The sequence below is a fragment of the Aphanomyces invadans genome, assembly GCF_000520115.1.
Source record: "Aphanomyces invadans strain NJM9701 unplaced genomic scaffold supercont1.6, whole genome shotgun sequence".
Taxonomy (NCBI): Eukaryota; Oomycota; class Saprolegniomycetes; order Saprolegniales; family Verrucalvaceae; genus Aphanomyces; species Aphanomyces invadans.
This window is the reverse complement of record NW_008580151.1, coordinates 1334227-1357021: the sequence shown is the minus strand read 5'-3', so window position 1 is coordinate 1357021 and position 22795 is coordinate 1334227. Positions and strand designations below refer to the sequence as shown.

The following is a 22795-nucleotide window of genomic DNA, read 5'->3' as shown; positions in this document are numbered from 1 at the left end:
CAACAGGAAAGAACGAAGAGTAAAATTAGAGACGAGTGCAGGGACTGTTCCAACCACTCATGCACTAGCTTTGAGGTGGCGGCCTCTGATTGGCTGGGATACCAAGTGAAGGCTGTTGATTGGCCACAAAACCAGGTGACCTCTGATTGGCCAAATAGGTTCTCCCTCTTAAGTGCGGGCGAAAAACACCTGGCAATCGTCCCCTTGTCAAAGTCGACTGTAGCCACATCTTATCATGTGCGAGCCAAGATCAACTGGCAAGACGAAGTAGGTCAGCCGCGCACTCGGTCAAGTGGATTATTGACATTTTGCCGAGGTCATCAGCACGGTTATGTCTACTGCGACGTCAAGCTGGAAAACGTGGTTTTCGGGTAAGAAGTTGGATACAAGCTCGCAGGGCTTTGACAATAAGATGCGGTTTTGTACTCCCAAGAACGAACAGCTGCACCGAGCAATACTGTCCTCAAGAAATGGCGCACTATATTCTTGGCCACGCTCAGCAACTTCGAGCGTCGACCAAGTTTGTTGTGTGGTGCACAGCTGTGTTGGTGTGCTCGAACTGTGTCTACATGATGGCGCTGGCTGGCAAAATTTTGAAGATGTGGCAGTCGTCCAGGTCCTGCCCAAGCTTGCTTCCCATGGAATTTCCTTCGAGGCCAGTGTAACTGCGACAGGATTGAACGCCGATCGGCAAGCTCGATTGCTCAGGTGTTTACACGTGGACCCTGCCCAACGCAGCAGTATGCAAGACCTCGTCTACCTTCTGCCCGGCACATCTATCAAGCGCAGTGGCATGACCAAAGTGTGTGAGCGATTGAGTGCGCTCAGCATCAACGCCCGTGAAGTTGGAATCGATGTCAAGGCAGGGAATGCTGTGGCCTCCCAGGCACTCAAGCTCAACTCGGATCATGATGAAAAATAATGAAGAGCGATTTGATGCGAGCTATTTACGACGCCACGGAAGGGAACATTCATCATTTTGCCATACAGCATCGAGACCCAGCGCCAGGAACAAACCAAACCAAGCAGGAAGAAGCGATCATGAAGACCGTGTGGGTTTTTCGGGCGGATGAAGCAAATGGGTTCCATCGTCGTGGCAGCTGTTCAAGAGAAGAATCCTGTCGCGGCAGCGAAAGCTGCAGTCGATGGACTCACACAAGGCGAGACTGTGTATTTTTATTTGCTCGACGATGTACTGGCGCGCCGGTAGAGGGTGGCGTGTACCCAATTGAAATCACCAGAAAAACGAAGCTATACATGGAATTCATGGCGACAAGCATGCCACTGTTTCAGAGCTCGTTCAAGTTGCTCAAGATGGAGAACTCGGCTGCGAACTTCTTCAATTTCGTGGGCATTCCATCGTTGAGTAACGACACAATGTCCAACATTGCAGGCTTGTTGGACGTAGAGAGCTTTCCCTCGTGAGGGAAAGCTCTGCCACTGAATTTGAAAAATTGTCCACAACGAGCTGGAAAACAAAAGCGAGGTCAAGTCCACTCGAGGAGCAGCACTGCGGGAATTGGAAGCTTTCTTTGCCGTCAAAGATCCAATCCGTACGTTTTCCGGGCTCCCTCAGGGGTACTTATCCTCCGGCGAAGCAGTCTGGACTAGGGAATCCTCTAGTTTGCTCGAGGCAAGGTCCAAGGCAAGTCAAAAGTGAATCGAATAGTCAGCTCAGTACCCTCTTTAGATTACCCAGCTACATCCAGTGTTTGAACTAGTGCGCGCAGGCAGCAACGCGTCACGAGGAGCCGGTGTTTCGCCAGAAATGCAACAGCCTTCTAGTACGATCACCGCGCATACTGTCCAGTGTATAAAAGGAGTGCAGTCGCATTAAAGTCGTTTGAAAAAACACAGGAAGGTCGTGGTGAGTGCCGTTGCTCACAAGATCAATTATTTGTCGTTGTGGATCTTGACTTCTTCGGTGGATCTGGGCGTCATAACGGTTCCAAACAGTAGTTTATACGTGCCAACGAGCCAAATTCGCAGACCCATTGGAATATCGCCATTCTTGCAGCCCACAGGATATCCTATGCACCTCAACCAGTTGCTGCAAGACCTTCCGATCAAGAAAGACCCAATCCGTCGTCATCAACACGATCAGCACCGACCTCTGCCGACGTGACACGGACAAAGATCGTTTGTGTCAGAATGAAACTTCAAAATGTCACGGGAATGTAGCTCGATCCTCACGAATTCATCGAGCCGCGTTGTAATGGATTCGGATTCGGTGCATGTGTGTGTACGAGAGGGTGTGTGGAAGCATTGGGGGTGTTCCGTTGTGGGGTGTAAAGTGCGCGTGGAAGGGATGATGGCTATTAAGCACGGGTCGATGCACAAATTGCAATTAAGCCCGTTTACTCGCGATTTAGCATTCCCCAGCCTCAGAAATGCTCCAGGCGTCGAGCCATTCAAGATATGAGCTTTGTTTGCCGATGACGACTGCGGTATGACAAAGTTGCCATGATCTGTTCGACTGTGTTGTGCGAAGGAACATGTCAATAGTGTTGATGGTCAAGGGCGGGGCAGGTAAGTGTGACAAGGGGCGAGCTGGGCGAACAGAATCCACTCAAGTGGCATCAAACCAGTCAGTTCCAGTCCAACTATCCTGCTTCAAAAATCTTCTTCCTTTTTGCAAACCGAATCTAAAGCCCGCGTTGTTGCCATTGACATGGCGGCACCACTTGCTCTGAATGCGGTTCATTCCTCGATGGTGATCGATACGGTGATCTAGATGCAAGGACGTGGCCGATACTCGAAGACCACCCTCACACGATACTTCAAAAAACGCATTCGTGCCATCCATCACGCTGGGGTGATCGGGTCTACTCTACCGCGATAGCTCACCTCTGAAAATCGAGAGCAACTACCCTGTCAGATATCTAGAGCGAGCACCGGGATCATTGCAAGCAGTTCTGGCTCCATACAATCACAACGTTGCCGTCCTATTCGTTGCCATTGAACACGATGCAGACACGGGTTAAAACCATTGCAAGGGAGCTCGAACATGCCACAACTCCCAGCGTACATTGTGGTCACATTTGTTTAATATAAAGTGGCCGGATGGTGCCGTTGCGAGCCCACGACGCGCCGACCACCGCGCGAGGAGTGTCGAGGCGGCTTCATTTCTGCTGAGCCCTCTCTCGGTCATGGCGTGGCTGGCCGTGGTTGGTCGGGTCGGCCGAATGAACGGTGCCGAAAACGTTCGTTCTCACCGAAGTATTAAATTATCGAGGACTTAATTATAACACGCATCCATTCGGCGCGATTGCCGGTCGAACAGGTCCATGCATGCTGCGCAAAAATATTTTTTTCCACAGTATTTTGTGTATTTTACACCTCATTGCAGCAACGGCAGCGGGCCCTCTACCCCTTGACGGCGCCGAACAAGATGATGAGTGTTGGGCAGATGTGCAGCCAGGAGGCGGAGGTCGCGACCAGCAGCGACGTCGAAGTTCCACGAACGAAAAAGACGTCGTCCAAACGAGCACGGTCAAGGAAACGCCACAGTCCCGCTCCTGTCAGCGACGAACGAGAGTCGTCCGTGCAGGACGACGACGACGACGATGACGACGAGAGCACAAAAAGTGACAACGGAGGTGGCGGTGGTGGCAGCGATCACAATCGATGGTACTGCAACATATGCAAAGACGGCGGCGAACTCTTGTGTTGTGACCGATGCCCTCGAGCGTTCCACACGGCCTGTCTCTCGATGGACCCCGACGATATCCCTCGTCCCGACAGCAGTTGGTTTTGCAAGCTTTGCAGTGACACTTTGGAACGTCGCAACGCGAAGCGGGCTGCCAAGGACCAGAAACGACACCAGCGCGAAGAGGAGAAGCGCCTGCGCGACCTTGCGCGGGAAGCGAAACTTCGAGAACGAGACGAAGCCTTAGCACGCCGAAGTGCCAAGGCTTTGGAAGACAAGACGAAGAGGGTGTTGGAGATGAAGGAGCGCATTGTGAAGAAGCAAAAGGTCACCTACAAAGATCGAGAAGAAGAGAAGCTGGGCAAGATCGCAGAAAACTCGGCTGAAACCATTCGACAGGCCAAGGAAAAGCTTGAAAAACTAGAGAAAGAAGACGCCATCTTAAAGAAGAAGGAACAGGCGTTGGCAAAGAGCAGACGGCAGAACGAACAGGACGAAATCACCGACGTTGGCCCCATTCCTGAGTATGTCCTTTCAACCAACTTCGATTCCCATCCGGTCTTACATGCTTGTGTAGAGCTACCCCATGCAACTTCGGGGGAATTCCGTCCACAATGTTTCGCCAGGTCTTGTCGGCGTGGGATTTCGTTTTGTCGTTTCAAAAAGTGGTTGGCATATCCCCAATGTCGATCGAGCAACTGTGCGGCGCGATGATGTCGCCCAAGTTTTCTCCCCTCGTGAACGAACTCCACATGTGCTTGCTGGATTTAATCTTGGAGAACAGGTGCGTCGGCTTCTTCGATGGGATGCATTCATCAGGATTCTGTGACGATGGAAACGTTCTCGTCCAGGGAAGGGGACGCAGGTGTGTCGGAAGAAGACGCCGATATGGACCCGTCGGATCGGTACCGTTTTGAAGTCGTGAATGCGCCCCTGACCGTCGGCGTCCCGACCTCGAATATGCTCAATTTTCTGTCGTGGCCGGCGGTGCTGGCCAACTTAATCACGGCCGTTCCTCGGTACTTCAACAACGCGTCCCCGGTCATTAAGGCGGCCGTGGCTACGCTGGACAAGACCGAGTACCCACAGCTCTCGATTACGCACAAGCTGGCGCTGCTCGAATTCCTGATCACGTTGGCGTACAGCACGGACAAAATCGGGCGATTGATCAACCTTCACGTCCAAGAACGCACGGAAGCCTCCAAGGAACACAACCGACTCCTGTTTCAAGAAAAACGAGACAAAGCCGAGGAGAACAAGCGCGCGCTAGAGCAGCAAAAGGCCGATAAGGCCAAACTCGCGTCCGAGCAAAAGGTGGCCATGCAAAACTGGCTCAAAGGCGGCAAGAAAGGTGCGGCACCCTTTGTCGACGACGATTCGGTGGCCAACTCGCACACGGATGACGCATCATCTACCCAAAGCGAGCATGACGACGACGACAGCGAAAGCTCGTCGGATGAGGACGACGAAGAGCTCAAGGGTCTCCAGGCAAAGGGTATCATTTCTCGACAAGAGTACTTGGTGCGCAAGAAGAAGCTCGAGATCGAACGAGACGCGCGGCGAAAGGAGAAGGAAGAGCGAGCGAGGAAAAGCAAACAAAAGGAACAACTGCTCAAGAAACGCGCGTTACTTGTCGAAGAACTCAACTTGGCAATGGAGATGCGCGATCTCGACCGCCTTCAACTGAGCTTGAAAGCCGCCAAGGAGAATGGCATGCACACAACCAAGAAACCCAAGGTTGCAACAGGTGTGTATGTGGCAGCAACTCCAGCCGACGTCAAGTTGTACGAAGACGCGATCGAGTTTGCTGAAAGGTTGGAGGCCGACGTCGCCAAGGAGCAAGAGATGGAAGAGCGCAAACAATCATTTGAAAAGGCTATGCGCGAGTACTTTATCCGAACGCAAGCATTGGGCAAAGATGGCGCGTCGAGCAAGTACTGGCTCTTCCGCGGCGATGCGAAGCGGGTTTATGTCGAGCACTCCGACGGCAAGTGGCTGTACTACGACTCGCCGACGAGTGTTCAAGGACTCTTGGAAGCACTACACGATAACAACCCTCTCAAGAAAGAACTCTTGCCGCATGTTGACTTCCTCGTCAAGGAAATGGCCCAGTCGAGCTCAGCGACCAACGACGAATGGCAAAACAAGGCCAAGTCGTGGGGTATCTCGTACCACGACTTGACGCTAGATGAAGTGAAGAAGGAGTTGCTGCGTGTGCAAGAGACTGTCACCGCTCGCTTGCTCACTACCCGAGGCACGATGTGGGTCCACATTCAACAAGCAGAGTGGATCGACAACGTTCAAACAGCAACTTCGATTCCAGGCCTCGTGTACGCGGTGCTGGCGTTAGAGCGCGAAGTGTCTGGCCAAGATGAGGTTCTCTTCAAGGTTGAAGACGATGACGACGAAGACGAAGACGAAACATTTGCACAAAACTCGTTATGGCCAAGCAAACAGTCTCGCGACCGGTGGATATCCGTCGTGACTGATTGCTTCACCCTGTCCAGCATCGCCTTGTCGCTTGCAGCACTCGTCCAGCGGTTGGATATATGGAGCGTCACTGGTGGCTCGAGTGCGATCAAGAAAGAAGCCAAGGTGAAGCGCGAATCGAAGCGCATCGACTATGACGACGACGCGGACGGATCGGAAGCGTCGCCAGTCAAGGCAAAACGACAGTCAGCGGTACAAACTGTCGAACGAGAGTGGGAAGAATACTGTTGCATCTGCAAAGATGGCGGCGACCTGTTGTGTTGGTACCTATTTATCATCACTTGTGCGGCCACGATTGATTGTTTCTACGTAGTGATGGTTGCCCCAAAGTATTTCACTTCACGTGTGTGGGGCTGCGCCGCATTCCGCGAGGCAAGACATTCTGTCCTTCGTGCGATCGGAGTGTCAAGCCTGTGTACCCTGTTGTAATGCCCCAACTCAAAGGCGACGCCAGCTATGTCCCGATAAAGTCTGAAGAGGAGTGGGATGCCTTTTGCAACGTTTGCAAGAACGGAGGTGAACTCTTGTTGTGCGACGGGTGTCCACGGGCATTCCACGTCGAGTGTCTCAAGTTGGAGGTTCGTCCCACATGCTCGCTCTTTATCAAGTCCTGAATTGTGCGCTGTAGAACTTTGATGCAAATGAGGACTGGTTCTGCGTGGACTGTGAAAACCAGTCGTGCGGACAGTGCAAGAAAGGCCGCATTCGCATGGATTCGCACGTCATTTGCGGCAACGAAGCTGGCACGAAAGGATGCGAGCGGGTGTTCCATTTGGTATGGACACATGCGCTCGAGAACGACCGGATGAACTCACGTGATGATCTTGTTTAGAAGTGCGCCAAGCTCGATAAAGTTCCGGTCGACGATTGGTACTGCAAGCGGTGCCTCAAACTCACCAAGTAGTCCCCCAGCTAGAGCATTGTCCCCTAGGTCGTATCCTGTATAATGCTACCGTCGGTCGATCCTGTTGAACACTTGTTGCCACTGCCTCGCGACTTTGGACCATAAGAATTCCCGTTGGGCATGGACTTGCATGTCGCGCCGATGTTGCGACGTGTCCAACGTGACGGCGGCGACGACAGCGTCGACCCACTTGAGTCTCCATGCTTCCGCTACATCCTCCGGGTGAAAATCACAGGTATTACTAGGTCGTTGGGAGGAGTGGCGTACTCATGGCCCCTTCCAATGCTTCTTGTGGACCCAAATCGAACGACGCGACTACTTCGTGGAGAGCCCCGCGCTTGGAAGTAATGGGAATGGCGCCATTCGCCATGGCTTTCATGATCGACACACAGCTCGTTTCAAAATACGTGGTGGGGTACAAGTAAAATCCAGCCGACGCATATCTACCGTCACATGAGGCACAAGCACTGTCCAAGTTGAGTGGCGCACCCCTTGGCAAGCGTGTCGTGGTCCACAAGACCGTAGTACGTGATGCCGTCTTGTTGCAAGAGAATGTCCATGCGCTGTCGCCACGCATCAGAAGGTTGGGCAAAGCGGACAAACGCTTGGGTGAACCCGTAATACACCTGGAAGCGACCGTGAGTCGCCGAGATGACCAGGACGTGATGAGTACATGGAGCGTGGCGTTCGGAATGCGACGGCGGATATCGCCCCAAGACTCGAGAACAGTCTCCAAACCCCGATTTGGAGAGCTGCCGTACACAAAATGGGTCGGGGAGTTGGCACCGTGGCTCGCAAACGCAGACGGGACGAGTCCGTTGCCAGTGGATATGATTTTGACCATGGCGTGTGGTGCAAAGCCTGCGGCATGGGCTTGCGAAAGGCAGAAGATGCCGTCGATCGTATCCACATATGATGGAGTAAATGAAGCCTCGTTAACCATGTCGTGGAGCCAGACGAAGACAGCGCTTGCGCGGGATGCCAACGCTGTCGAAATATGGTACCGCCATGCAATGAAGACATCTACCCAGCCTTTCAACAGAAGTGCAATTTGAGAAATGAACGTACCTGAAGGCTCGTCAGGATCGAACCACGTGTGGGGAAACCAGTGCACGCCGTACGAATCCGTCATAGCTTCAGGAGGATTCCCAAAGATTTCAACTCGATATCCCACCGCCACGAGTTCCCTGGACATGTAAATTACTGCTTCCTCGGAGCCTCCGACCCCAGTCTCTGTCGAATAGGGGCCCCATTCGCCCCACCATCCCTGGCCATATTCATAGCAGTATATGACAAGCCGAGGGCGATGGCCATCCTCTCCATGAAACTTCAACAAGTTTGCGTGGACCTGTTGGGCCTCATGTTCCAGTCGCACCGTCTTCATCGAGACATAGTTGGCTTGGTCGTGCTGCCCCAAGCGGCTCAAAATCGCAGCGCTGTTGTAGCGCGCTCGAACAAGGATGTCCACGGGTGGGGTCATGGCGTCGATCGCTGCCAAGCAATCCATGGCCTTTTGAAGCTCGCCTTGGCCAACTAGAGCATACGCGACTTCGAACTGCAGATCCCATTGCGACGCAGCCGGCAACGCTCCCGCCAATTTCTACGCCCATTCCGTCTCACGAACGCCATTCCACACGACTTGGCCGCGTACCTCCCCGAACTCGCCAAACACTTGCACAAGGACATTCTGTTGCTTGGTCGCTTGAAGCAGCGTCATGTAGTTGAGGAACACCTGCGGTTGATTCGGGTCCAGCGCCAGCGCCGTCGCAAACTGTGCCAATCAAGCACATGTCACGCGATCAATCCAGAAAACGCACGAGGAAATGTTTGGATCGAGGACAAAACTTCAAAAGATGTACCTCGTGTGCAGCGCTGGCGTAGTCGTGGAGAGCGTGGTAGACTTGTCCGAGATTGCCGTGGAAAAAGCCCACATTTTTCGCCACTTGCAACGATGCCAACATGTAATCCAACGCGTCACCGTAGTTGTGCTGCTGGTAACGCGCCAGTCCAAACAAGTGGAGTGCATCCGGGTGGCTTGGTTCCACCGCTAGGATGCGCGCGTACCCGAGAGTGGCCGCTTCAAAGTCCCCGTTTTCATGAAGTGCCAGCGTTCTCTGAACCATGTCCTGCAATGTTGGCCGTTGCAACGCGTTGTAATCGCGCGGGTCCACGATAATATGCAGTCGGCCGCTGCCCAAGCTCGCCATGCACGCGTACGCGTGCTCCAAGTGAAACGTCGTGCGGCGGCTATCAAACAGCGGCGAGACAGCAGCGCGTTGGGCCAGCGTGAATCGGAAAGAGTTGAGTGTGGCGCGGTCTGTCGTCGCGAGGCGCACAGCCAAGTCTTCGTATTCCTTGATCGAATGAGTCGTCCACAGCGTCGATCCCAACGCGGTGTCCATTAAACTACCGGCGACGCGGCTGGCAAAGGTCGATCCCCACAACGTCACGATTGGCAAATGCGCCCAGATCATGTCGCTGGCCGTTGTGTGCGCCGTGTAGATGATGGAATCCAAGAACAAATGTGCGTTGCGCAGGCGAGTGAGGTGTTGGTCGTGCGGGAGCCTCGACGCAAAGATCAATCGGTCCGGATTGACACCGCGCGCCGCGGCCTCCGTCCGGAAGGTACGGACAACGCCAGCATCCACACGCGACGGCTCTAACAGCCACAGAACGCCATGGGGCACGCGCCGCAGAATGGCCATCCAGACGCCGAAAGCCACAGGCTCCATTTTGTTGATCGTGTTGAAGTTGCAAAACACAAACAACCAACGGTCGCCAAACGTGTGCTTCGCGACCGTGTCTACGCTCCACTCGTACATGTTGACTTGGTACGTGTGCGGGAGGTACACGAGCTTCTCTGTAAACGTGGAGGCGGCGACCATCGGTGGCACGACAAATCGGTCGACGATTGCATAGTCCGTGAAGGAAGAGCCCATGGTTCCGGGGTAGCCTAAATAATTGACGAGAATTGGCGCGGGTTTGAGGCCAGAAATGCCTACGCGAGCGCCACGTGTGTGCGCCATGAGATCGACGGCAATGTGGATTCCATCGGCATGGATCTGCGCGGCAATATCAACGTCCGACGCTTCAAACAAGTCTCGGAAGACGTCACATGCCGCTTCGCTGCGGTTGCGCCAGGTCGAGAGGTCGTTCGGGCCATACGCATACGCGTGCAAGTGGATGCGCGAGTGGTTGTGGTGCTCAAGGGCTCCGATTGTAAGCTGACCCATTGGGTGGTTCCGAAAGTCGTAGCCGAAGTATCCGATGTTCAACTTGGTCAGTGGAGCGGCTGACGCTGCGGACGCTTTCAAGGGAAAATACGGGCTGGACTGTTCCCATTGCAGGGAGTTGGACACCGCAATGTCCCTCTTCATCTCGTCGGAAATGGCCATTAATGTGGCATCATAAGGAAGCAGCGCTGGAAGATTCGCAAGCCGTTTGTCCAGCGTTGACGCCTTGAAGGACAAGTAATTAGAATGGACGCGCATAATTCGTCAAGCTCAGTACATGCAACGAAGCGCTCGTGAGCTCCAGCAAGCGACCGTGCCAGTCGTCAGCGTCGTCCCACAAGCACAACTGCCGCCTCGCAGTGATAACGTTGAGAAGCGTGTTGCCGTCGGTGGGTTGGAGATGCAGGGCTTGCGTGTGCGACACCAGCGCGTCTTTGACATAACCGATCTCTTTGAGAAACTGACCTTGATTGTTCAGAGCCCCGACTACCTCTCGGATTGTTGTGCCGAGCTGCACGAGGAGGTGCTGATGGTACAGTGCTTTGTCCAGGTGGCCCCTACATTCGCGTTATATCACGTTCATGCAGTGGAATCAAACGCACTGATGAAAGTAAATGTTGCCCATGTCCAAATGTGCGCTTCCATGAGATGGATCAAGGGTCAAGACGTGCCGGAGAAGTTGCTGCGCTTGGTCGAGCTGCCCGATGCCATACAGAGCCGACCCTTTGTTGTACAGGGCCGAAACGTACACTCCGACAGTGCAATTGGGCGGGGTCACCTGCAGGGCCAAGTCGAAGTGATGCACTGCCAGCAAAGTCTTTTCGTAGCTCTTCGCGTGACCAAGCCGAACCAAGTACCCTAGGTTGTTGTGTGCCGAGGCAAACGTTTCCCAGTCCCCTTCTTCAAGAGACACCTCTGCCGCAATTTCGTGCGACCTCTTCGCTTCGTCATTGTTACCACGTTTATGCAAGAGAATGCCCATGTTGTTGTACGACGGACCAAATTTCGCATAGGCTTGAATGGATTGCTGGTAGTGTGCAATGGCATCGTCAATCCTGCCTTCATCAGTGGCTTTCTGACCGAGTGTGTACTCCTCCAAGGCGGCAATCACTTGGAAGTGATTGACAGCTGTCGAAGGGTACGTGTACCCGACTGCTTCGATGTTCAACCAAGTGAAGAGGATCAGCAGAACGATTGCCAACGTGCACGGCGTCAGACTACATGCGGCCATAGCGACCCGCCACCGCCGTTACGTGTGAAAGATATCAAAAACCGGATAATTTGTAGCGTTCGGATAAAATGCAACATGCAGTAGCCAATCAAAACGCAACAGATCGAGAAAATAAACAACGCGTTTCTCGACGCGAACGACGGGGAAGACCGACTTGTGGTGATCGTGCCCACGGAATGGTGGCCCTACGAGTCTTGACTTAGCATCAGAATGCAGCGTGGAAGGTCAGTTGGGGTGTGTAGGCTGTACGATGGAAGAAGCGTTCTTTTGTGCACGAATCGACGACGAGAACTGGCTAGCCGTTTGGGCAACTACCTCTTCAGGAGCCACATCGAATGCGAAACATTCTACTTCGATGATCAGATAAAGCTACCGTGGATACACCTTCACTAGGCCGTATCACGTCGCGCCACCCTTCTTCACTGCGTGCAGCGAAGTGATTGCCTTGCGCGACGGGGCAGTTGAGACACGCACACTCATCCTGTCGACGACCGAGACTCATGAGGCCGAGCAACCAAAACCCTCGAGAACATCTGGTCAGAAGCGACGGGTGGCTTGACGTGGACATGCGTCAGTGGATCTTTAGACAAGTATTCCCATTGCACTGAGAGTGAAGGGCATGACTGTTGCCAAGGCAACGGCAACGTCTGGACGATTCGCCTTGGAACTTTGAAGATGCTGACAGGAACAAATGATTGCGACGACAGGAAGAACGTGGAGACAGTAAATATGGTGTTTATAAGTGAATTGTTAAATACAGCACAGAACGCAGCACATGCAGGTGGAAGGACACTTCGCGCTGTCAACGGGTTTCAAACGTCGCCGACTGGAACGTCGTAGTCGCCAACATGTTGTCGATAATCTCCCAATCGTCTTGAATCAAAACCCATTCGTGCGCCGATCGCCGGTGCTCGCCATAATGTTGCAGCATATCGTCCAACGACACTTCGACCCCCATGTCGTTGATCACGTCCACCCGTGATCGAATGACATCGACGGCCGCGCCGAGGTCAAATTCAGTCTCCACGAGCACTTCTTCCAGGATATCTCGGTCCATCGCGGGAAACGACATTTCTAACAACGCCAGGTTCTCTTCCTTCCAAAACAAAAACTCCGCCGCGACATCGTATCCCATGTTGGACAGTTCACACTCCAATGCAGTTCCAGAGTGCAGGGCATGCACGGACAACGGACTCGTCTTGGACATCATGTTCACGCACTCCTTGGGGATTACAATATGCGGACGTGGTGGTTGAATCGTCGTGGATGTTGCATTTTGCTCGGAACTTGAGATCGCAGCAGCGCGGGGGGACGAAACTTCCTTCCACTGGGGTTGTTGGCACTGGAAAGCTTGCATTGGGATGTACTTAAATGATCCAGATGACGACGGGCGCTGAAAGATCCACCGCGAGGAAGCGGTGCTGCGTCGGTCTTCTCCGTCGGTCGAACAATTCCGAATGAGCACTCCAACTCGTTTGTGAAATCGATCCAATTTCAAGTACACAAAAAACCGTGGGTCATACAAACGCTAAGTCTTTTTATCCGTCGGAAAAAGCCACCGCCGGAAAAACCATCCGGATAATTCGGTGCACTCCAAATGATCTTGCGTTACGTATTTCATACAATCTTGCTATCACTTATTGCTTAAGTAGTGCATATACCTTGAAGTACTCTGAAACCTCGGTGAAAAAGTGTGATTTGATTGGTGAAATATTCGAAAGTATGGGAATTATTTCTCCAATCAAAACACTTCAATTTAAGCCATCAACTTTGTCCCGCCAAAATCAAAATTGACCGGGTGTTACGCATCGAATGTGAAACATCCTGGCGACCACAAGTCGCCCTGATGGTCTCGTCATGAGAACACGCAAGGACGTTCGTGGCGGAGAACCGAGGTAGACGCACATGCAGGAACTGACGATGGCTCTAACACATAGGAGCTTCATTCACGCACATGGACATGGAAGAAGTGGAATTCGCAACGCAAGCACCAACGACGAGTATCTTGCTAAGTACTGCACTCATGAGGTTGCCCATGTGCATGTTCAGACGCAGTGGGCGAAGACGGTATCGTGGTGTTGGGTGAATAGAAGCAGCGCTCCCTCGGTGCCGTCCATGATACATTTCGTAGCTGGTATTGAACGCTGGTCATACACGCTATCTATTTCCTTTGGACGAGCGCGGCGTTTATCGCGTCCGCCCATTTCTTCGACCCGTTGACTTGGTCCGTCAGGTGGTACACTCGATTGGGCTACACTCGTCGACCGTAAAGGCTACGGGCACAGGCGAAGAGACAACGTACCGTGACAACGTCAAATTGTTGGCTGTTCTTAACCGTGATGTACAAGTTGTCCGACCACGGGATCTCTCCTGCATCCACAGCATATTCCTGTCAGAGACCTCCTCGCCGTATGAATGCGGAACCCCACCTTTTTGCCGCATGCGGATCGCGTCTATGTAGATCAAGCGCGGCTTCGACGTCAGGATGAACTGCAGCAGGTCGGTGAATGATCAGCAGAGAGCAATGAAATGTACTTGACGCGTCTTGGAGAACAGGCCCTTGCGTTTGCTCACAAGGCCACTCATGCGAATAACTTCGTCATCAAGCAAAAAGCGATTCCTACAAAACACATCAGCAATATGTCCGGCCCTGGCGTTCGTACCACAGCGAGTTCATGCGGGACGGAGGGGGCACGGACGCCTTGACGCGCGCCACTTCCACAGGGTTTGGGTGGGCCTGTTCCATGACATATGTCGTCGTTGTTGCCGCCGTTGTTTCCCTGAGCCATGTCATGGATGGGTGATGCTGGTTTGTTTAAACAAGACGATGCAGAGTCGGTCATACATTTGGACTATGGGTTCGGCCATCAGCCCTGACGAAATATTGAGTTCCGTGGCGACACCCGCGAACAACCAGTCCTCAGTAGCGCCGTCCTGTTGCTTGATGAGGTTCCCCACCCCACCGGCAACATACGTACACTGTCCGTGGGCGGAAGTTGCGAAATCTGAGGAATGTACGGAGACTTGGACCGTCCCAACTGCGCCCAGTTGATGCCGGTGAAGAAAGGATGGCTCTGTAGACAGATTTCCCTTCAGACACTGTGATCGATCGAGGCATGGCATACCTTGAGAGCATCGTAGCCATTGCCATCGGCGTTGGAGCCCGCACCCAACCGTTGATTAGGGTCTTGCAAGAGCAAGCGCGAGCACAGGTCCTGCGCCACCTCTGGGAATCCTTCAGGGTACGCAAAGTCTTCGGCAGGGTGGTTTAAAATCTTCCATGTCATGATGAGCGGGGGTGGTGCGAACAATGCGGAGTACCTGTTGGAAGGTCAAGTATTCGTTCTCGGCACGGAAAATTGGTCGGCCGACAAGCATCTGGTAGATCATGCACCCGACAGCCCACAAATCGCAGCCGCGGGACGCCTCGTGGTCGCGTAGCACTTCAGGGGACACAAACTCTGCTGTGCCGCAAAATGTATTCTGGCGCGCACCTTCTTCGGTTTCGTCCTGCAGATGGAACGAGCAGTCAAGGAATTTTCTTGTCGTGGAGATCGTGGAAGTTCATTACCTTGGCCGTGCCGAAATCCGTGATCTTTATATGGCCCACCTCGTTCAGGAGAATGTTTTCGGGTTTGATGTCCCGATGGATGATGCCCTGGAGAATGTAAGATAAAAGATGAAGAAGTTGGTGCGGTACCATTTCGTGGAGGTACTCCAACGCCTCCACAACTTCCGCAATGAAGAATTGTGTCACATCGAACGAGCACGCTTTGTTCTGCACGCCGCGCGCGGTTTGCTCTTTTTGCGATTTTCTACATCAATAAGCGAGATAAAACATTTGCTCACTAGCAGCAACGACGAAGGGTCGTGACATACACAATCACGTCAAGCAACTCGCCGCCGCGACACAGTTCCATGACCATGTACAAGTAATTGAGATCTTGGAACGAGAATGACAACTTGACAATGCGGTCGTGGCATACTTTCGAGAAAACTTTGCGCTCCATCATGACGAATTTGACTTTCTTTTCCTTGCTGATAAACCGCTTCTCCATGATCTTCACCGCGAATTCCTCATTTGTAGCCTTCAGGCGGGCATGAACCACCTACGAAACACCGTACGTAAGAGGATTTACCTGAGGTACAAAGTCCGGGCACATGGCGCAGGCATACCCGCGCATATGCCCCTTCCCCCAGCGTTGTCCCGAACCAGAAGTCGGCCGGCGACTGCGTCTTCAGCCTTTCCGTCATCGGTTTGGGAGGTTTGAGGGGTCCAAGGTATTCAGTATTGTTGCAAGCACTTGAAGTTTGTATGCATCTCTTCGAGCATACAAAAATTGGGATATTGTCATTCGAGTGTGCCAAAGTACAGTAGAATATCGGATTGGCTTAAATATTTGAAGCACATCCAATCAAATGTTCCAAAAAGTCTCTTAATTCTGTATTTTTAACCAACAAAACCAATTCAATTCAGTCGAGCGTATCTGCGTACTTATTTGGAAACAAGAAAAGCATGCACAGGCGTAGTTTTGTCAACACACGCAACTTCTTTACGAATACAAATGAGAGACATCCAGCCGTCGCCCGGATCCGAGAATCAGGACTCTCGGGATGACCTCAAAGTTTGAGGGCCACTGAACCATATTCATACCCGTGCATTCAATGCTAACAGGTCATGCTTTCATCACCATTGACAATTTTGAAGTGGTGAAACACACATCTCGGTGCAAGGCAGGGCAATATGAATAACGAACTTCAAATGTCCACCCGAAGTGCCCGAGGCAAGTCTGGTTGCTTTTGTCCCACCAGCGGATGGGTAAACCAGGGTCTCCAGCGACAATTTTGCATCCACATCGCACAGGCAGACAGGCCCGGGCCGCCGCCAATTGCTATCCCGTCGCAGGCTCGAACGAGCGTGTCTTTGCCGTGTTCAGTTCGTTTCATGTGATCACCAACGCACCATCCAATTGTATCCATTTTGCAGTGGATGTCTTGCTTTTGATTGGTGGATGAGTTTGCCCATGTACTGATTCAAGCAAATATCCCTTGAGATGTTGCGACGACGGCGCAAGTCGCCCACGATCTTCCAGGAGGTGTGGGTTAAATTGCCCTAACGAGTGTTTCCCTTAAAGATATCGACGGAAACACCAGATCATGGCACTGTGCGATCCGATGCCGAATTCGACGTTGCGCGATCGCGACGAGCCTGTCCGACCCCTCGCCTGGGCGCTCGTCGTCGTTGTCTTCCTCTCGGACATCCTGTATGCTGGACTCATCTTCGGTTGGGCTCCGCTCCTCCTTCTCCTCCATGAAGAAGATCAGTACGGCGAACTCTGCCAAGGTGCGACTAGCGCCACACGTTGCAGCGCACAAGATAGCCGACTCAACATGGTGTACGCGATTGCATCCGTCGCCACCAACATCAGCTCGCTGCCCGTCGGGTGCATGCTTGATTATTTTGGCCCCAAGTGCTCCATTGCAGTTGCTGCTGTGTTTGAGATCTCGGGACTGTTTCTTCTCGGCGCTGCAGACTCCAAGACGTTTGACGTTTTCCTGATTGCGTACACATTCTTAGCAATTGGCGGATGCATCACGATGATGGCATCGTACCCGGCAAGCTTCCTCGTTCTGTCTAGACAAACGGCGATTCTTGCGGCCATTTCGTGCCTGTTTGACTCAAGCAGTGTGGTCCTTCTCGCCATGTACACGATCCACTCTTCATTTGGATTCACGCGGCATCAAATCTTCTTTTTCTACGGGTGTGCGTCCATTTGGATGTATGCGCTACTCCTTGGGTTGTGGCAAGTGAACGAGCGCTACCTGCCCGATCAGTCGGAGGCCGAGACAACGGCTGCTGCGACTTTGGCCCAGACGAAAGACATTACGTTCACATCGCCGCTGTTGCAACCCATCGCACGACGCCATAGCATGCGGGATTCCATTGAAAAGTACGGCACCCTATCGGAAGACGAGCTCATCGAGGGAAAGCCTCTGTCCGACGTCATTCAGGTATGGCCGTTTCGGCAATCTCATGTAAATGCTCATCGCCTCTCCAGCTACACAAGGCGGCCACGGTCGGCCAGACACTGTTGTCGGACTTTCCACTCACGAAACAAATCCAAACGTTTGAGTTTGGGTTTCTTTTGGCGTACTCGAGCGTGCACGTGCTGCGAGCGAATTTGTACATTGGCACGAACAACAAGCTCCTCGAGGTAATTCCTGCTTGCCATCGTACCTGACGATGCATCTTTGCAGGACTACGGCGATGCCGCCACGAACCACTTTTACACGAAACTCTTTAGCTTCACTCTTCCCCTCGGATTTCTCTTTGTGCCGTTCATCGACTACTTTGTCGAAAAGAAGGGGCTCGCCACTTCATTGCACATCGCGACCGGCCTTGGCGTCGTATACAACACCCTGGCCATGCTCCCAATTCTTCCTCTCCAAGCGGTTGTCTTCTTCACCTTTACGGGCTTTCGAGCGTTCTTGTACGCAGCGATCTCGGCATTTGCCGCCAAGATCTTTGGCCTTGCAAACCTTGGCAGGGTCGTGGGCATCACCTTCACTTGTGGCTCGATCGTGAGCTTGCTCCAAATCCCCGCGGTTGCGTATGCGAATGAAGTGGGCAATCATGCCCTCGTGTACGGCCTCTCGACAGCTCTCTGCGTCGCTCTCGTCCCACTCACAGAATGCTACCGGTACCGCGCAGCGCAGCGGATGAAGCGTCAGGCTATAGTTTGGAAAGCGCTAGGAGAAGACGAGACTATGATGCTGTCCCCAGTCAAGGGGCTGCAGTACCGCCGATCGCCGTGCTTACCTTCGCCGGTGGCACGGCAACGTGCTTTGTCCAAGCACGACAGTCTGCCATGACGAGCCGTAAAGGCATCGAGAGATGTGTAGAAGTATGCGAGATAACATTCGACTCGTGTTTTGATGGTTAGAAATAACTTAAAGATCGCTCGTGCGATGCGATACGTAGTCCTCATGATGGCGAGATGACGTTCGCACAGGTCGGTGATCGTCGCAGCTAGTGCGACCAAACGCGCCGGTCGAATGCGACGGGGGTTCCGTAGCGCTCCGCGTCAAGATCACCTGCGCTCCATTGAGCGTGTTCAACATGGGCAACGTCGCAGAATGCTCGATACTGCGTCGGCTTACAATCAATTCGCTGCCCAGCGTGGCTTGAACGTTCTCAAACTTGCGCATGATGCGCGACTTGGTGGGCTTGACATTGGAGCTGGCGGCATAGATTGGGTCGTCGTCGTCGACGAGGGAGTCCATTGAGACCTGGGAGCAGTATCTGAGCTTGAGGGTTTCTCGGATGTGCTCTTGGTTGCATGACAGGGATGCCAGCGCAGCCGTCGACGCTGCCGTCGACCCCATAATTGTACCACACGCGAAAGTGGAACTGAAAATCTCTCCCGCTTGAATGCCTTACATCTTGGGATTTGTATGCGTGATGTTGTAACGGCCCCACACCAGTCTATCCCACACAGAACGCGGACGCATTTAGCCAAGTGGTTCCATGGCTGCGCTCTCTATTCCCCCGGGCCATCGAATATCCTGCGCATCATGTACGCGCGATGAAGGACGCGAATCCTGGCGGCTGCGTGAACTGACTGGCTCGTGTCTTGTGTCATCCATTGATATTGGTACATGCATTCACGCAACGGAATGAATGTGGTCTGAAAGAACGCAAAGAGGATTGCTTTCGTGAGGCGATGCACTTGCGCAGCCGCGGCGTGCTGCGGCAGACGCAGCATGTCGTGACGCCTTTTGCTCAAAGAAAGAGGGCTGCATCTGGGAAAAACCGAAATATCAAGGCAAAGACGAAGGTGGAAGTCAAGACGGAAGTCGCACCGCCGTCTCAACCCACACACGCGACGTCCGTGGTCAAAGAAGAGCCGCAGAACTCTGTGAAGGTTGAATACGCCGAGGAGCGAAACTTAAAGCAGGAGGAAACCAATGCATTAGGCTTGGACAATACCGAGCAAGTCCGTAGAGGTTCCAATGACGACTTGGACGCCCGCAAGTTGGTAAAGAAACCCAAACTCGGCAAGACGAAAGCCCCGAACAATTGGAAAGCCATCTGGGATGGCATCGTCGGCATGCGTGCCGACAAGTCTGCTGCTGTCGACGCACAAGGTTGCGAAGTATGTGAATGCAATGCAGTTGTTTCGAAGGTCCAACTCCTCGTGTCATGCCTTAGACGTTCAACGACCCGACATTGGACCCTCCAGTGCGGCGTTTTCACGTTCTTGTTGCGTGCATGCTGAGCAGTCAAACGAAGGACCCCGTGACCGCTGCAGCCATGGACCGCCTTCGACTGCATGGTATCCTCCTGCCATACTCGATTAAATCCCTTCCACGTCGTCACCCAACGCACTTCCAAGGTTTGACAATTGCTTCGATGCTGGCCATCAAGCAATCGGATCTTGCGGCATTGCTTCGTCCCGTGGGCTTCTTCAACAACAAGGCCAAGTACATCCAGCAGACATGTACGATGCGCTACCGTCGTCGCCGACCTTGACACATGCGCGACTCATGTGAAGGCACCATTCTCCAGACGAAATATGGATCGGACATTCCGTCAACGTACGATGAGCTCGTGGCGCTGCCTGGTGTCGGTCCCAAGATGGCACACTTGACCATGTCTTGTGCCTGGAGCAAGTACTACTCCTTTGTCTCGACCGTCCTTTCTCTCATGATCCGATGGCAGCACGGTCGGCATTTGCGTCGACATCCACGTACACCGCATCTCGAATCGCCTTGGGTGGGCGAAAACGTGGGCCAAAGCGGGGAAAAGCCAGGACCCTGAAAAAACCCGCAAGGTAATCGCACGACCGCCCAACGAAACGACAACGATTCGCTTAGGAACTGGAAAGCTGGCTCCCGAAACAGCACTGGAACGACATCAACGCCCTCTTGGTCGGGTTTGGCCAGCAGGTGTGCACCCCCCTTCGACCAAATTGCGACTCATGCACGGTAAATCACCTGTGCCCGGCTGCGTTCAAGAAAGTTTCTCCGTAACGTTGCCATCAACTCAGTTAGCGCCGTTCATCGATCTACTATGCCATCGTTGGTTGACAACGCGTGCCATTTTCACTTGATATTGTCTCTAAATGCACACGGCAGCGATGATGGCCGCTGCTGCGAGAGTCGCCCCCGACTGATTCCGCGCCGTCGCGACGGTTTCTTGAAGCTGCATCAATTCCTGCGCGTCGTCGCTTAGGGCAAAATGAAGCACACAGGGCTTGACAGCGTCGCGCAACGCGATCGAGATCTGGTCGAGCGACTGGTACCGCGTTTGGTGGCCATTCACCGACTTGAGCTCGTACGCGTGGGTGAGGCCGGCGCGGCCCAGCACGCCACGGGGGTCCACTGATTTGACAAGTGGTGCGGCGGGAGGCGGGACGAACTGCAGTAATTGGCTTCGACCGCTGTCGTGACCGATCTTGAGTTCCCTCATCGTCGCGTCAAAGTTGTGTTCCATCACACGGTGGCCATTCGCCGACGAGAGGATGTAGCCAGGAACAATGTCGTGGCGACTGGTGCGCTTTACGACGACCTGCCGCGTGACCTGTTCGATGCCAAATGTGACCCCGACACTCGCCATGTTTTCTTTCCAGAGGACGTCCACGGATGGAAGTTTGGATGTCCTAATACGTTGCAGTTCCAGGCCGAGAGACTCCCCCATCCACGTGACGTCGATCGTAGTTTGGTTTTCGTCGCCCAGGAAGAACGTCGAGCAACTTGCTTGACGATGCATGTGATAGTCGTGCTCGTCGTGTGTTGAGGGTGGGTGCACGGGGTGGCTTTGGCTTATCGGAGCTTGCGGGCGCGGCGGCAGGTGCGACGCATGAGATGATGGTGCGAGGGGGTGCAATTCCCGCGGAGATGCGACGGGAGATCGCAGTGGGGAAGTTGGCGATGACTGGGATAGCTCGCTGTCTTGTGTACCGTCGATGGAGTGGCGAGAATCCATGTGGGGTCCGGACCGGGTGTGGTCACTCAATGGTGAATCCATCGCTTCCTCGTCCGAGTCACGGAACTCAAGTTCTTTGGGAGGCTCGTGCCTGCTGCTGCTGTCGTCATGAGATGGAGTGGTCGTCGACTTGTTCATCGAGTACTAGTCGATTTGTCGCAGAGGTATGACCACGGTCTCGCATGGCTGCCCTGATGAGGAATACTCGAAGTTCGAAGTTGGCAAGTTGGGCAGGGTCGGTCGAGAGCCCCCTTCCCGCTCGTACTGGTAGTCACAAGCACGCATCCACCCCGTTGTCACTCGTGCGCCGTCCACTTGTCTATCGAACGGACCGACGATCAAGTGCTTCGTTGTATCCCAAGAGGAACAGTCATTATGAAGTTTGTCCTGGTCGTGAAGTTATCTTTAGAATTTTGAGAGAATGTAGAATTTAGACAACGTGGACAATTTCGAATGCATTTTCGTCCAATAAACTCACGTATTTCTACCATACTCAAGTAGATTGCATAGACGTAATTTACTTGGGTATGGTAGAATATCCTTACAATTCGGACATGCGACATGCACACTCGGACACGTACTTAAAGAAATGCATACTTGAAAATTGTAAGGAGCCATGTTCCAATTATATTACCGAATCAGTGTCATAGGTACGGACATACCTTTGTTTTGTATGAGCCCTCATAAGAACGATTTGACTATCTACAGCGACACCCAAGCAGTTGAGCACACCAGGGCGAAGTGGAGGTTGTGTGAATAAATTCCTGCAGGCGGTGCCTTGGCGAGGAGCGAGCCCCAATTGTGCGTGTCACCGAACGTCCAACCTTTTCCTCTTGTCGGGAAAAGCGGCAGGTACAGTAGGCGTTAGGACGTGTCGCTAGCAGACGAGCTTAACAACAATGAATCGCACTTTCATGAATATTTCCGATATCGTTTCTTAAGTGCGTGTCCAAAGCGGTGTCCGAACCGTGATGGCTTGATTTCCGACTTCTATCCGGAATACTTCTGAAACGAGATTGGATGACCAAAATGAAAAATGCTTTTGATTGGATGTTGATAATTCAACACATTGGATTGGTCGATGGTATTGTTGTTTGCCAACATACCACGAACACAGAAAAAGCATGATCGGATTGGCCAATATTCAGTTCGATATCGACGAATCCCTGTGGACGCTTTTGATAAAGCATCTTTACAGTCAGCGAGAGCATCGAGGGGGCTTGTAGAGGTTTGTGGGCAAAGAATTGGTCGAATTTCACAAGGTTTGGTGCATTCTACTCGTCAAACCTTCTAAAATTCA

General features: G+C 53.0%; 9 protein-coding genes across 21 annotated transcripts; 4 read left to right on the top strand and 5 right to left on the bottom strand.

The window, feature by feature from the left end:
• Positions 1–222: 222 nt before the first annotated feature.
• On the top strand, positions 223–1881 carry H310_04071 (hypothetical protein). Of its 7 annotated transcripts, XM_008868234.1 has the most exons (5): positions 223–267; positions 317–371; positions 434–1553; positions 1602–1645; positions 1691–1881. In XM_008868234.1, the coding sequence occupies exons 1-3, from the start codon at positions 236–238 to the stop codon at positions 920–922; spliced, it is 576 nt and encodes a 191-aa protein (XP_008866456.1). In that variant the 5' UTR covers positions 223–235; the 3' UTR covers positions 923–1553; positions 1602–1645; positions 1691–1881. The 7 variants fall into 7 exon arrangements, with proteins under 7 accessions (XP_008866456.1, XP_008866455.1, XP_008866453.1 ...); XM_008868233.1 differs by having other exon boundaries at positions 434–1645; XM_008868231.1 differs by having other exon boundaries at positions 223–1553.
• Positions 1882–3326: 1445 nt separating this feature from the next.
• Positions 3327–7110, top strand: H310_04070 (hypothetical protein). The gene is made up of 6 exons (XM_008868228.1): positions 3327–4173; positions 4227–4433; positions 4501–6402; positions 6453–6717; positions 6768–6914; positions 6972–7110. The coding sequence occupies exons 1-6, from the start codon at positions 3392–3394 to the stop codon at positions 7041–7043; spliced, it is 3375 nt and encodes a 1124-aa protein (XP_008866450.1). The 5' UTR covers positions 3327–3391; the 3' UTR covers positions 7044–7110.
• On the bottom strand, positions 6939–11530 carry H310_04069. 2 transcript variants are annotated; one of them, XM_008868227.1, is made up of 9 exons: positions 10879–11530; positions 10554–10833; positions 8903–10501; positions 8695–8814; positions 8112–8643; positions 7717–8066; positions 7533–7669; positions 7311–7486; positions 6939–7252 (listed from the first exon to the last, which is right to left on the bottom strand). In XM_008868227.1, the coding sequence occupies exons 1-9, from the start codon at positions 11505–11507 to the stop codon at positions 7089–7091; spliced, it is 3987 nt and encodes a 1328-aa protein (XP_008866449.1). In that variant the 5' UTR covers positions 11508–11530; the 3' UTR covers positions 6939–7088. The 2 variants fall into 2 exon arrangements, with proteins under 2 accessions (XP_008866449.1, XP_008866448.1); XM_008868226.1 differs by lacking the exon at positions 6939–7252 and having other exon boundaries at positions 7265–7486.
• Positions 11531–12222: 692 nt separating this feature from the next.
• Positions 12223–12970, bottom strand: H310_04068 (hypothetical protein). The gene has a single exon (XM_008868225.1). It carries the CDS (start codon positions 12862–12864, stop codon positions 12310–12312), a length of 555 nt encoding a protein of 184 aa, XP_008866447.1. The 5' UTR covers positions 12865–12970; the 3' UTR covers positions 12223–12309.
• Positions 12971–13301: 331 nt separating this feature from the next.
• Positions 13302–15789, bottom strand: H310_04067 (AGC/PDK1 protein kinase). Of its 6 annotated transcripts, XM_008868220.1 has the most exons (13): positions 15684–15789; positions 15387–15616; positions 15208–15322; positions 15079–15165; positions 14829–15017; positions 14633–14782; positions 14486–14581; positions 14353–14441; positions 14171–14287; positions 14043–14127; positions 13937–13997; positions 13810–13877; positions 13302–13758 (listed from the first exon to the last, which is right to left on the bottom strand). In XM_008868220.1, exons 1-13 carry the CDS (start codon positions 15759–15761, stop codon positions 13669–13671), a joined length of 1455 nt encoding a protein of 484 aa, XP_008866442.1. In that variant the 5' UTR covers positions 15762–15789; the 3' UTR covers positions 13302–13668. The 6 variants fall into 6 exon arrangements, with proteins under 6 accessions (XP_008866442.1, XP_008866441.1, XP_008866443.1 ...); XM_008868219.1 differs by having other exon boundaries at positions 15387–15789; XM_008868221.1 differs by having other exon boundaries at positions 13810–13997.
• Positions 15790–16599: 810 nt separating this feature from the next.
• On the top strand, positions 16600–18916 carry H310_04066 (hypothetical protein). The gene is made up of 3 exons (XM_008868218.1): positions 16600–17519; positions 17567–17722; positions 17766–18916. Exons 1-3 carry the CDS (start codon positions 16665–16667, stop codon positions 18378–18380), a joined length of 1626 nt encoding a protein of 541 aa, XP_008866440.1. The 5' UTR covers positions 16600–16664; the 3' UTR covers positions 18381–18916.
• On the bottom strand, positions 18414–18986 carry H310_04065 (hypothetical protein). Its single transcript, XM_008868217.1, has one exon. The coding sequence runs from the start codon at positions 18891–18893 to the stop codon at positions 18459–18461; it is 435 nt and encodes a 144-aa protein (XP_008866439.1). The 5' UTR covers positions 18894–18986; the 3' UTR covers positions 18414–18458.
• Positions 18987–18997: 11 nt separating this feature from the next.
• Positions 18998–21893, top strand: H310_04063 (hypothetical protein). Its single transcript, XM_008868215.1, has 7 exons — positions 18998–19162; positions 19212–19663; positions 19720–19843; positions 19904–20008; positions 20063–20180; positions 20230–20341; positions 20385–21893. Exons 1-7 carry the CDS (start codon positions 19036–19038, stop codon positions 20538–20540), a joined length of 1194 nt encoding a protein of 397 aa, XP_008866437.1. The 5' UTR covers positions 18998–19035; the 3' UTR covers positions 20541–21893.
• Positions 20530–21661, bottom strand: H310_04064 (hypothetical protein). Its single transcript, XM_008868216.1, has one exon. The coding sequence runs from the start codon at positions 21631–21633 to the stop codon at positions 20629–20631; it is 1005 nt and encodes a 334-aa protein (XP_008866438.1). The 5' UTR covers positions 21634–21661; the 3' UTR covers positions 20530–20628.
• Positions 21894–22795: the final 902 nt, after the last annotated feature.